Below are 14431 nucleotides of genomic sequence, written 5' to 3'. Positions count from 1 at the left end.
ATAACTAGAGCCAAAGTCGACCCCCCCTCAGGCTAGCTGCTGTTCCTCCAGCTTCTCGGGCTCAGTGACGGTTCCTTTCATCTGCCTCAACAGGAGGCAAAAGGAGTCCTGATCCTTACGTTTACATTACACATTCACAGATAAATCAGTGTCTACCAGCAGTTTGATGGTCCAGTTTGAAAAATCAAACAATGATTCTTTTGTTAGCATCCAAAAAACTACAGATTTCATGTGTCTCATCCACTAACCCCCCCTCTGCTGTGGTTCAACCCCCCCTCTGCTGTGGCTCAACCCCCCCTCTGCTGTGGTTCAACCCCCCCTCTGTGGTTCAACCCCCCCTCTGCTGTGGTTCAACCCCCCCTGCCCTCCTGTCGTTACAGTCCTGTGCTTTAGATTGATTTAGTCAGTGGTGTAAGAAGTACTCAGGTCCTTTACTCAAGAAAAAGTACCAGTACAAAAATAAATGTATATCAAAATACTCCATTACAAGTAAAACAGCATCAAAAAAAAACATTACAAGTAAAAGTACAGAAGTATTCTCAGCAAAAGTACTTTTGTTAATACTGAAGCATCAATGTTAGAGCAGCACTTTACTGTTGGAGCTACTTTCAACTTTGTCATATACAGTTAGCTAGTTTAGGCGAATGGGGCCCAACCTCAGGGTCAGGCCCCTCCCAAAGGTCACCAGATCAATCTGAGGGGTCGTCAGATGAGTTCTGATCCACCGACTTTTTGTCTGAATGAATGTGAGAGATTTAGAGAGGAAATGTGTGTTTGGTGGAACAGTTTGAGAGCCGCCGCTTCATCTTTAAAATATGACGTCTAAGATTGTCATTTGTGTCATTTGTGTAAGTACAGCCGTCAGATGAATGTAGTCAAGTACAAAATATAATATTCTACTCTAAAGTGTAGTGAATTACAAGTATGATGTATTATAAATTGGAAATACTCAAGTAAAGTACATCAGATTTGTGCCTAAGTATGGTACAGTACTTGAGTAAATGTACTCAGTTACTTTCATCGCTGTGTGTGACAGGAAACAGACGACGGTCCAGCAGAGGTCCTCGCTGCGGCCTCGTGGCGTCCGGCAGGACGCTCCATCACAGCCGAGGACGCTCAGCAAAGATCAATGTTTGCAGATCAATACAGGAAGTGGCTGCTGACAGTAGATCTGATCACCCTGTTCAGTGAAGCCACGTCGTAATAACGTGTCAGCAGTAAAATACCTCCGATCAGCTGATCCGATCAATAAGCTCTTTATTTCGTCTTATTCTGACTCTTTCTTCCCTCTTTTCATCAGGTGGAAAATAAACCAGTAGACTGAGGACACAAATCATTTTGATTGGAGGTGAATTTAAATAATTGAACTGACTTTATCATTTATTTAAGTATTCAGACACGCTGTAGAGTGATCAGAGGACCCATTAGTGGCTCCTGCTGCTTCAGGGACTCCAGACCGCCTCCTGGCTAATGACGTGAAACTCTTTGAACCTTCAAGGTGTTTGCAGAAAGCAGAACAAACCACAGGCTTTGATGCTGGAGGTTATTCATGAGACCGCAGTGATGCGGTCAGAGTGTTCAGCTGGCAGGGAAACCACGAGCTTCGGTTCACGTGACTGTACTGTCTGTCTCTACTTGTCTGTCTCGTCTTTGCAGCTAAAGTATGAAAACTGCTCCAGCTGTTTCTACATGTATCGATCAAGCTGATCTCTGATCAGTTCAGCCTCTGATTGATCTGTGAGGGCGAGACAGCGCCTCGAGTTTGAAGACAGTCAACCTTCTGTCTCAGTCGTGCTTCCTGAAGACGACTTGTTGTTGTGTTTGTGTTGGCTTGTGGATGGTTGTTCTTCTTCTTCTCCTCCTGGTGTCTCAGTCAGTCACCAAACAGCTTCAGGTGCGTCAGGTTTTCTTTCCTGTCTGTTCGGCTCGTCGTGCGGCTGAAGCGCGCTCTTCACTCCTGTAAATCTGATTGGCCGTTTGCTTCCTCACCTCAGCATGGCGGTCCGTGTCTGTGCTGCGTTTGGGGTGCAGCTGTTGTTACAAAGGGAGGCGGCAGGTTTATTCATGAACAATGTGATATATGACTAATATTATTATATCTGTATTAATTATAACTGTTGGCACACATGCTATCAGGTCATTCAGGCAGGGGGGGGGGGGGCAATGCCGACCCGGCTCAAACCAACACGGTGCTGCTTCGGCACCCTTAGGCCTGGACCTCGTGCTGAGGGGGGGGGCCCTGAGTGGTTCAGGAGGCCCAGCTCTGGACAGCAGACCTGGAACATGCAGGGACAGATGAGATGTTTACTGAGTCAGACCTGTGTTAAGAAGAATGTCCACAGCGATCACACCTGTGGCGCTGATTGGCTAACCGCCTCTCCATTCAGATCTGGTCGCAGCGTTTTGGCAGCTGGTCACACGGCCTCTCGTACCTGCCGGGAGCCGAGAGTCGGTGTGGCGCCGAGTCAGCATCATCGGCCGGTCTTTTGAGAGATTTTGGCTGAGAATCCAGAATCATTTCCTTGATTCCTGTTTGAAAATCATCTTCTTTTCTTTCTTTGTCCAACGAGAAGCAGCTTTGGGTTCAAGTTACTTCAAATAACTTCTGCGGCTCGCTGTAAGTGAACAATAGATCTGCTATCACCAAACATGATTCATCCTGTATCAGAGGCAGGCTCTGATCTTCAAGCGTTACATCGGTCTAAAAATGACCTACATGTTGCTTAGCAACAGCCACAAGGCCGAGTGATGTCGCTGGCAATGAAAAGTGAAAGAAGCAAACTTCAGTCTGCGGCGGCTTCTGTTCTCTGCGGCCCGCTGCGGTTGTAAATACATCTTTTCCTCCTCAGGTTGTCTGTGGCGCCGCTTCAGACCGTGTGTTGTGCTAAGTGTTGCTGTAGCGCACGTTGTTCCCGCCGTTTCTTCTTCTCTGTCCATATTTGTGCGTCTCAGGTGTCTCGTTGATTTGTGGTTGGCGAGTTTAGCCTGTCAGTAGCAAACTTTCACTGAAAACAAACTCTGGATGTAAAACATCATGTTTTTATCCTTCCTGAGGTACAGCCTGCAGGAACACTGTTTTCAGGTTTAATTGATCGAAGTTTCTGATCGATTCTAATAGATTTTTCTGCTACATACATAAAAACTGAAAACGACACACACAGCCGGAAAATTGAAATGCAAGATGTCGAGACCCCCGATGCACCAGGAGTACGTACTCGTGATGTCTGACCTTGTTTGAACGAACAGCTTAGTGAGCCACAAACACCAGTTCCCAAAGAAAGCCATGTGACGTTTAGTGGCATCAGGAAAACACGCAACAGGTCCTGAAGATGAGTTCAAAGACTGTAGAGAAGCAGGAAAACTGATGTAGCTTCATGATGTAGCTCTGTTTACGGCATCATCCTCTTTTCCATCCCTTCCCTCCTCTTCATAACTTTTTTCCTTCCTTCACTGATTCTTTAATGTCCCTTGTTTCTTTGAAACTTTTAGGACTCAGCTATGTTTCAGCTGTTGTTTTGAACATTTAGAGCATAGACCAGGTTTCAGTGTGTTTCAGCTGTGCAAACTGAGTCGAAGCATCTTCATTTTTCTGGATGTCCCCTGAATCATCACGACTTTCCAAAGAAAATGTAGCGTCACCGTAGCATTTCTGTGTATTTTTATGAGACTTAATCAGCTGTTGTTGTCTTTCTGTCCGACATTAATAATGTTAGATTTTCTATCTGAAGCCATAAGCTAAGCTGTGAACTGCAGTAGCGACGGAACGCTGTATTTCGCTTCTTCACCACAAAAATAGAAAATGTTTAATTATATTCTCACAGATGTGATTTTAGTATTTATTGAGATTTTAATTGATTTTCTGGTTGATTTTAGAGTTAATCCAGTCTGTAAAATTCAGTATCTGATGGCTCACATGGAGGAAAATGTCTTTCATTAAATGTATAAATGTCATTACAATTATTATTATTATTATTATTATTATTATTATTGTGGTTGTTAGAATGATTGAGCAGGAGGCTCCTTCTCTTTTCTTTGTACTCTGCACTGTGTTGTGTGCAGGTATTTTGTCGTCCTTCATCACCTCAGCTGTGTACCATGTGACCCAGGTAGCCGCTTCGCCCGTTTATTGATAACGATGATAACTATAGTGCCTGATAGAGATCTTTAAATAAAAACACATTTTGTCTTCAACATGAGTCTCACTGCTTTTTCTTCTTTTTCAACATCCAGCCTCACTGTGACTTCATTTTTTTAAAGGTCTGAACACAAATGAATCCACTTCACATTCATTTAAATACGTGTTTATTTTTACTTTCATCATTGTAAATGTGTCATTTACAAAGAGGAAATGATGATGTTGTGATTTGACAAAAAGGAACATCACGACTGCACAAGCAACAGTACAAAAAGTACATGAAAAGTTTACAACAATCAGAGATGATTAACATATTAATACAAACATCAAATAAATACATGTATTGTACTACAACATTTAGAAATGGACAAGCAGTTTACAATTTTTCACTATTATTAGTGTTTCTTTTTTATTTCAGGGATTACACAAATAGGCTCCATTTTAGTCTTTGTTTGTAACAAAACAACTATTTGTCCCATAATATTGTATTGTTGTATTTTGTGTTATTGGTGCATCGGATCACCGCCTCTCACTGAGTTACATCTAAGTGGTAAAACAGCGCCCCCTGGTTAGCACTGTGTGGTGAAACGGAGTATTGCAGCCGTAAAGTAAAGCAGTGGAACTGCAGAGGGGGACACCAGGTGAAGTTTCCACCGTCTGATGAGAACATGTCACCGGTCAGTCCCGAGTGTTCGCTGTCGGTTCACTGTGAGGCCGTGAAATATCCACTTTACACCAGACAACTGTCGGAAAGCCGTCAGTCAATGAAAAGAAAAAGCTAAGTTTCAGCTAACAGCTTTGCTAGTTATCCAGCAATGCTAATGCTAACAGCTGCTTGATTTTGTCGGATGTTAGCTACCTAGTTTAATGCTACAACAACGAGCGCTGTGGGAAATTATCCGACAAGGATAAGAAGAAAAGCGGAATGGTGAGTAAAGCCACTTTCTGTCTGTCTGTAGCATGAACTGTGTCATTAGCTGCCAGGACGCTGTTGTAAATTAATGCGAGAATTAATTAATTGAATGTGAAACACGTTTTTGAGGGACTGAATGTGCTTGAAAACTCACGAAACTTTGCTCACACAACAGAAGTGATTAGACATTGTAATTTTTATGGGTCTTGTGCATAAAAGTTGTGCTAAAATGACTCGATAAAATGTCAACGAGCGGCCTTATGTTCATAACTGACGGACACATGAAGGTAACCTGAAACTCGACAGGAAGTCAGTCAGCCATTTTGAACAAACCGCAAGTTTAGCGCAGTTTTTGCCGTTTAAAGACGTTTACATGAACGAACTCCTCCTGATAACTGATCACATAGACTTCAGATTCAATGCAAAGTCAACATTTTGAGACGACAAGCTGTGAAAAGGTCGAGTTTTCCCTTAAACGTTTCGCCATGAAACAGGAAGTTGTTGTAACTCAGCGCGCCAAAACGTGAAAAATCACGTGTTAAAATGCCCGGATGGGTTTTAATCTGTCAGGCGAAATAATGCTGAGTCACTGTGAGCAGTGGCAAAACTTACATTTACTCAAGTACAATTTGAAGCTACTTATATTTATTTCCATTTTGTATCACTTTATACTTCCACTCCACTGTATTTTACAGTAAAACATTTTGCTTATTACTCCACTACATTGAGTTACTGATTACTTTGCAGATTTAAATAGATGAAAAAAATATAAATCAACTAATAAATTGTGATATAGAGTTTAAAAAGTACTTTCTTTTTCTATAGTAAAAGTTAAAATACCACACAAAGCAAACTTAAAGTATGAGAAGTAAAAGTACTCATTAAGCAGAATCACACATCCAGAATAATAAACCTATTCTATCACTGGATTATAACTATTGATTAATTAATGTTTAAATATCACTAATGTTGCAGCTGGTAAAGGTGCAGCTAACGTTAATGACTTTTATTATTGCTTTTATATACTTTTAAACAAACTTTATTTCTGCAGAGTAGTTGCTGTTTTATTTGATTTTGCATGTAAACCTACATGTTTCTGGACAATAACTTTGTTTGAGGTGATATATTTCATAGGTGTTGTACTCTGACTTCCAGCAGTATGTAAATCTCCCGCGTTGGCTCTGTGAGAACACCTGTACACCTCAGACTGTAGTTTTCTGATGACCCCTCTGACTTCCTTCTGTACGTCTCTGCTGAAAGCTGTTTTAATTAGCCCCTCCTCTTCGTCGTAACGAGCATTTAGCGGAGTCATCAGTGAGAGCGTCTGTTTTACTGCTCCGCAGAATTAAAAACCTGCAAACTCTTGGCCTTCTGTGGCCATTTAACACCTCAGCTGTACAGACAACACTTCCTCTCAGCAGCCTCATCTCATCCCATAAATATCGCCAACGCCACCATCAGCAGAACAGGAACCTGACTGAGGCAGTTCATCAGCTCCTCTCTTCAGCACTAACATCAAAGTAGAAGAAAGACCTGAAATGACCTCAAACTGTCTTTTTCTGGAATAATAATACTAAAATATTGCAGAGTTTTAGCCTTTCGGGCCCCTAAAATTTCAACGAAGCAGCTTGAGAGGGGAACTCACTTTACTGACTTTGACTTTGACTGACGACTCCTTCTCCTTAAATGTGCTCACTTTGAGTTTGCTGATTGACGTCGGCACCATCCAGGTGCATTTACAAGCTTTTACAAAACTACGGCAGAAGTAGGTCTTCATTAAACAGGAGAGGTGGCCGTCAGTGCATGTACAGGATGGACATGATACCAGAGAACACCTGCACAGTGTGTGAGTGTCAGCAGATGGAAGGGATGGATGGTTCAGTGATTGTGGATGGTGTCGTTTTCTCAGACGGCTTAAAAAATAAGAATAGAAATTAGAATAATATGTTTGTGAGAGTATCACTGAAAATCATGATCAATCAGTAAATCAGTATGTGACAGGCAGTGTTCATATTGAGGCAGGCCACCACAAATAAATGCATGTATGAGAAGTCTGGCGTTAAAGATCATTGTCACATGACGCTCTTCAGCAGGCACATGACGTCAGGAGGGGCTGCGGGCCGAGCTGCTCGTCTGAAAAGTGAGTCGAAACAGTAAGAAAGTAGTTGATGGAACTATTTTAATGTTGGTCCATCTGGCTGACAGCAGGCGCTCATAGAAGACTCTGGAAACAAGCCCTGATTGGCTGCGTCTCCTGCCCTGAATATGCAGCAGAGACACTGAGGGACGCGGTGCTGCCGTTGGTAGATGCCGTCATATCACTGATCACTGATGGTATACCATCAGGCATGTGGCCACGCCCATTTTGGTAATCAATTGTTAAGACATTCCTCAATGTAAAAAAAGCTAAACATTAGTCGATGCTGGCCTTTAATTTGAGGGTTAGTTGTGTTTTATATACAGCTGAGTTTTAAAAATCCATTTTATGATGAATTGAATATTTGATTGAAATAAATATGTTGGGTTTTGGACTGTTGGTCAGATTAAACAAGACGTTTGCCTCCTCAGGCTGTGAGGAACGAGGTTCTGCATCGTTTTGATGGACGAAGCAATTAATCAGCAGATTAATCAATAATGAAGGCTTCTCTCGGTTGCGAGCAGTAAACTGAATACTTGCAGTTTGTGTTTTGGGCTGTTGGTCAGACTAAACGAGTAATTCAGATACCTTTGGCGGGCGTTTTCTTTTGCGGCTAACGATTAAGTGAGGTGCAGATGAAGATGATGTGATGATGCAGCTGAAATATCTCTACAACTGCTGAGTGGATTGTAATGAAGCGTGGTTCAGATGTTCATGTTCCCCTCTGGATGAACTGTAGTCACTCTAGCGCCATCATCAGGTCAACGTGTTCATGCGTCCAATACCTGCAGAACTAAAGACGTTCCTGTCAGTCTCAGCTGGACTTTCTATTTGCTGCTAATTAGCCATTGTTAGCATGCTAACATGCTAAATCAAGATGGTGGACATGGCCAACATTATACCTGCTAAACATGAGCATGTTAGCATTGTTAGCATGCTGCCAGCATTTGGTTCAGCTCCTGAGCTGCTGGTGTCAGTAGATCTGTTTCTGATCAGTACCACGGTTCAGACCTGACACACTGCAGCATGACAGAGAGTTTCTCATTGATTAGCAATACATCTGAATGACTGCACTTTGGAGCCACAGTGGATGTTTGTCTTAGCGTCACGTGAACCAGAGAATCTGGTTTTGGTCTATTTTCAGTTTTGTTTGTGCATTAAATCTCAGATCTTTTAAAGACGAGAAGAACAGATTGAGAAAGCTGAAATGATTTTCTCTTGTCTCGTCCCTCTTGTGTCTTTTGGTCTTAATGGTCTTTTTCATATCTGCTGCACTGTAAGTGTAAAAAGTAAGAAGAGTAAAATGCCAGCCTGTCTGGTCCTGGAGGTGTTGAAAGGTCAGCTGTGAGATATTCTGCACCCCCATTAAGACTCAAACGGGCAGACAGGACTCGTCCAGTATCTCGGGGTAATAATTCAGTCCACGGAGGTGCTGACGGGAATGAAAACGAGTCTCCTGTTAAAATATCACGAGTCATTACGACAAGTTCAGCTTCAGGTCAGAGGAAATTAAAGGAGCTGTGTCGGGCGGTGGAGCCCAAACTTTTCCCCCGAGAGGAACAAATCTGAAACTTTACTACGTAAATATACGAATCCCACTGAAGCCTGAAGTGTCTTCTGTGAGCAGCTTGTTGTTTCTGAGGACGTCCCCTCTGGCTGGACGTGTTTGTCTGCCTTTCAGTTGATTGTCAGGACGGACTTGAAGCTCATGGGGAGCCGGATGTTTTCTAACTTTGCCTCAGTATAAATCTCTGCCAGGACAGGGAGGAGGGAGGAGGAGCAGGAGGTTTGCTCCTGAGGGAGTCGGGCTCAGCTCGGCCTCTCTGACAGGGACTCATCGCGTCTCTGTTGAGCCCCTGATAGCTGCCGTATCTGGGTTACCCAGTTCTGCTCCGGCCTCAGCGTGCCCTAGATCAATATGGAAATCAGAAGTTTGAGAATCGGCTGCACACGTGCAGCGTAGAAGAGGATAAAAGTGTTGTTCAGGAAATGCTTGTTTGCGTTTTACTGGCAGTCAGATGAAAAGATCAATATCAGTTTCATCTTTATCTGTCCTGTTTGGGAAATATTCAATAACTGCAGGGTTCATCAGCTGCCTGTGAAAAAAATTAAGCAGCTATTTTTATAAAAGGTCATGTTAAATGTATAAATATAAAATAAAAATTAGGACAAAAATCAATCTAAAAGGGAATTAAAATTAAGTAATTTCTAAGACTAAAGTGCAGTAAGACTGCTTCACATGTTCACTGTGCAACTGATGATCAACGATTGATTAATGTTCCAGACAAACACACACAAACAGTTTGGCAGCTGTTTTAATGAGCTTTTAATAATCTGGTTTACAGTGCTCTGACAGCGTGTTATAAAAAGTGCTTTACAGTCTCTGAGGGCTGGGTGGTGTCATATCATTCAGATATCATTCTGTTATATCACAAGATGACAAATCTAATAATAAACTGGTTTTATGTTTTACAACAGGAACAAATGTGGAATCAAAACCTTTAATCACTAACGTTGTTAGTTTTTAGCTACAGTAAGATCACATCATAATAATAAAGAATAATTTCCCAGCCCTGAATTCCTTTCAGAGATTAAAAACATTGATCATTATGTCCTCAGTAATAAATCCATACATCAGAAATCATTTAAAAACCCTGAAAATCCTCCAGCAGTCAAACAGAAAGACGCTTTACCAAATAACCAGAATAGTTATTCTAGTTAATATTTAATCATGTTGAAAATGCAAATGTGAACTTTTCCAAACTTAAAAAAAAAAAATCAGATTTTTGTTGACACAATTTTAGGATCTTAAAAAGTCTCAAATTTCCTGCTTCATATTCAGACTTTTCATTTTAACTTTAGACAGTTCGTAACGACTTAATGAACGAGCCTGTAAATGTTTTAACGTGTTTCTTTTATTAGAAATAAACGATTTAAAGCCGTCGTGAATTAAAGTCTGAATCCAGCTCGTTCATTTGAAGTGTTTGATTTCATAAAGGAGACACTGGAACTATCTCAGTATTACACAGGATTGAAATAGTTGACATACAGTATATATTCAATATCATATAAAAAAGAGTATTACATCAATATTTACATACAGCAATATGTGTAAGTTTTTAAATAAACAGCTTATATTGAGCAGTGAGTGAGAACATAGTTATAATAGAAAAAAATAAATGGCTCTTTCCTTCCCTGTGATCAGTCGGTTATATGGAGGCTAGCTAGCACGCTATCGCTGTTAGCTAACAAGTCTTTACTAACCACCACCGACCTGAGAGCAACCCGTGTTTCCCTTCAACACATCACAAAATCATTAATCACGTTCATTCAGGGACTCTAATACGTCTCCAGATGTTGTTGAGACACTTTTCAAAGTATTGATGAACCAAGACTCTAATTAAAGGAGGTCAAACTAGAAAAGTTTATTTTAATTAAAACGTTTAAAGCTTGTTTTCTGCAGTTTTGTTGCCATTAAACTGATCACACAGTCAGGAACCGAGTTAGAGAAAAATCTATTTAACTGATTGACCAGCTTTATACGTGCTGGTTTTTCTTGTTTTTCTCTGATGTGTAACAAACGTTCTGTTAACTCAGATAGTTTGAATAATGTCAGAGTGAACTGACGGAACAGAGTTTCTTCTCTCTCGATCAGATGGATGCCGTCATCCGTTTAGCGTCCGGTGTAGATGAAATCTGAGGAGGAACAAAGAAAGTCTTACTCATCACTTGTTGTGTCTTAGTTAAATGACGGTTGTTTTATAGAAGTCGAAGATCTGCAGCAACAGAACAGCACAGTGTTTGGTTTCTACTGTTAGAAATAATAATACATGTTTGCAGTTTGACCGTTTATTTTAATTTCATATTCTGTAAAGTTGTTGAAAACCATGTGACTAACTTTTATAACGCAGCTTAAACCCAGAAGTGAATGATGTCAACATATTTGGAAATATCTGCATCTTTGTGAGAGTCAGATGAGATGATGGATGTGAGTCTCCTGTCTTTGTTAGCCTAGCTTAGCATAAGGACTGGAAGCAGGGGGAAACAGCATGTGGCTCTGTCCAGAGTTCAGAAATACACTCAGCAACATGCCAGAAGCTCAGTGAGGAACATGTTTGTGAGATCTACACGAACAGAAATGTGAACGCCACAGCTGGAGCAGCACTTCATGTGGCAGCAGCTGCTCCGCTCTGCGTTCTGACGGCGAGGTTAGCAGCTCACCGCGGCAGTACTCCGGGTTGAAATTTTCGTAGATGGGGTAGAGAGAGTTCTCCTGTTCACTGCGATGCTTTCTGGCTCTCAGGACATCCCGCACACACTGGTGCAGGAAGGCATACTGACACTGCAACACACACACACACACACACACACACACACACACACACAGGAATCAGTTTAAAGGTGTAAGGAACACCTTGATGTGGATCACTGTTTCTGCATTACAGCATGTCATTTCACATTCAACTCCCGGCCTGTTTGGTCCAATATTTACAGACTTCTAGCTTTGCTTGGTGCAGTTTTCACTGTTAGTTTAGTCCTGGTTTGAACTAATGTGAAGTGTTGTTTTAGCTCTGACTTAGTAGAACACAGTCTGGAGTTTTCAGCAGTAGTTTGGTCCAAAAATCATAATTGCTGGTGTTTTAGGATTGATTCTGAGCATATTTTCTACTGTCACAGCTCTGGTTTGGTCCAGTATTCGCAGGTGTTCTAGCCTTGGCTTGGTTAAATACTTCATGGTGTCACAGCCCTGATTGGTTCCAAAAGGTTTAGGCCTCTTTCAGTCCTGGTCTAGCCCAGTATTGACTGGTGTTATAGGTCTGGTTTTGTCTAATAGTCACTGCATTCATCATGTGGACAGAAAACACTGCTGCTCTGTGTCTCCCAGATTTTTGCTAACGTGTTAGCTTGATAAGTTTTTGTGTATCATGATTCTGTTGGGAATTTCTCGTCTTACTGCACCTTTAAGTGCTAAATCCAAACATGTAATTAGAAGGTCAGAGGTCAGCATGACAGAAGGCGGGGTCTTATGTTGTGCAGTATGGGGGCGTACCTCAGTCTGGACCATGTGTTGGCGGTGCAGGCGGAGGTCGAACACACAGCCGTACAGGTCGATGGTTCCTTTAGAGTCCAGCTGTTGCAGAACCCGATCCAAGGCGATGAACGTCCCTGTTCGGCCGACGCCAGCACTAACACACACACACACACACACACAGAGTCAACTGTAAAGCAGCACATCCTCACATTAGAGAGGCTGAGAGAACAGTTTTGCTAAAATTATAGAAAACAATCACTCGACTGATTATTTCAGCTCATCGTGAAGAGCTTCAACTTTTGTTGGACACTTTAAGCTCAGCAGAGGTCACACACGGTCCTACCTGCAGTGTACGACGGTGGCTCCGGTGCTGGGCGATCGGTCCACGTAGTCCCGGACCGTCCTCACAAACTGTATCAGGGACTGGGTGCTCTCTGGGACTCCGTGATCGGGCCACACAGTGTAGTGGAAGTGACGCAGCACCCGAGGGTAACTGGAGCTGCTCTCCTGTCAGGATTTATTGATCAGGTATTATTATATATCAATAAAAACTCAGCACAGAGTAACGAGCAGGAGGTACAGTAAGAGGTAAGATCAGGTACCGAGGTGATCTTGAACTCTCTGATGGTCCACTCAGGCAGGACGGACTCTGACAGCATCTGAATGACCAGGTCCCCGTAGTACAGAGGCTCTCTGTCTGCAGGCCAGTACTGATCACACTTCACCTGAAACACAAACACAACAGAGTGGCAGCCACACTTACTTTAATGGTTTTTTATAGAGCTGAAAATAATCAATTCGTTCATTGACAGAGAAATAACCAGCAACTATTCTGATCAGTGAACTGTTTCAAGCAGCAGGAATAAATGCTGTTGAGTTTTAGCTGCTCTGTTGTGAAGATTTCCTGCTTTTAAAGTTAATCTTATGATTTTTTTTGCTTTGTTACCTTCTCATCCTTAAATCAATTTCAAGTCATTAGATTTTGGCATTTTCATAGTTCACATATAATAAACAGTGGAGGTTCATCCTCAGGGCACCATGAACACATGAGAAATCAGCCCTGTAGATGTGCAGAGATTTCACTCTTGACTTAAGTGTTGGATGGACCAAAATAACGAAACGAGACCCAAAATTAAACTGTCAGTGACTCACCCGTCCCTTCTCCACACACTGTGTCACCATGACGACATTGTAGACGCCGTGTTCCCACACCATCCGCCAGAAATCGTCTTTAGTGCCGGGCAGCGGGCCCTGGGTGGCAATGTACTCCCTGCGGTAGTTATTACCCTGCACACACACACACACACACACAGAGGGGAGGGGTGTCAGTGTGTGTGAGTGTGTGTGTGTGTGTGTTCAATTCGTGTGAATGTGTGTACGTACAGGTATGTAGCTGGCGTTGATGTAGTCGGAGCAGGGGTCGTCCTCCAGGTACGACAGCTTCACTCTGGTGGAATCATCTAGAAAGCAGGAATGAATGTCAGTCCAGTGTCTTTTCTAGAACTTCATGATTCCCACAAAGCAGAAAACGCTGACAGAAAGGGAATAAAGTGTCAAACGTGTTCAGATTTTCATTGAACCAACAGTCTAAACCATAAAGCAGCAGATCCTCCAGCTGCTTTCTGATAAATTAAAGCTAAATTAAACCAAACGTTGCTGCAGCAGAAACAGTGACACCAGGCTTTCATCACATTTAACAGCTTTCACAGGCTTTTATTATTGAATGTAAAAATACTTATTAAAATGTTAAATGTGAAGAGGTTCAGCTGTGACTCACACACATCAACATGATTCATTTTACTATGACTGAGTGTGTGTGTAATTATAGAGCTGCTGTTGTAAACGTATCACCTCGAGTCAGAGATCACATTTTTCTGTTCGTATCAAAAATTAGCTGCAGTTACACATGACTGACCCTTAATTACCTCGTTTAAACTGATACTGATATACACAACCCTAAATATAACACACACACACACACACACACCAACGGCAGGCTGCTTCATTTCATTTTAAAAGTCACACTATTAGTTTACGTAAATAACTTCATTCATTATTTTCCGTAACAATCCTGAAATATTAAACCACTTTTGCAAACTAATGAGAAATAGATTCATGTCTTTCATTTGTCAAACAATAATAACTTCCTGTTTACTGTAGAGTTTATGTACTGTCCTCTGTTGGTGTGTTCACTCTTCTCAAACACTGACATGA

The 14431-nt window shown here is 41.9% G+C and overlaps 1 protein-coding gene across 1 annotated transcript in view; it reads right to left on the bottom strand.

Annotated features, from left to right (window-relative positions):
- Positions 1 to 9494: 9494 nt before the first annotated feature.
- The window catches only part of ptprb (protein tyrosine phosphatase receptor type b), a 31286-nt gene continuing 26349 nt past the window's right edge, over positions 9495 to 14431 (bottom strand). Inside the window, exons 34-40 of the mRNA XM_041963674.1 lie at positions 13601 to 13677; positions 13370 to 13504; positions 12820 to 12942; positions 12561 to 12724; positions 12236 to 12371; positions 11407 to 11527; positions 9495 to 10881 (exon numbers count right to left, since the gene is read on the bottom strand). Of these exons, the coding sequence (XP_041819608.1) occupies positions 10859 to 10881; positions 11407 to 11527; positions 12236 to 12371; positions 12561 to 12724; positions 12820 to 12942; positions 13370 to 13504; positions 13601 to 13677 (779 nt within the window). The 3' untranslated portion in view covers positions 9495 to 10858. The remainder of the gene's footprint in view (positions 10882 to 11406; positions 11528 to 12235; positions 12372 to 12560; positions 12725 to 12819; positions 12943 to 13369; positions 13505 to 13600; positions 13678 to 14431) is intronic.

The sequence above is a fragment of the Chelmon rostratus genome, chromosome 22 (genome assembly GCF_017976325.1).
Source record: "Chelmon rostratus isolate fCheRos1 chromosome 22, fCheRos1.pri, whole genome shotgun sequence".
NCBI lineage: Eukaryota > Metazoa > Chordata > Actinopteri > Chaetodontiformes > Chaetodontidae > Chelmon > Chelmon rostratus.
The sequence above is the reverse complement of the archived record's forward strand: the minus strand, read 5'-3'. Positions and strand labels throughout refer to the sequence as shown.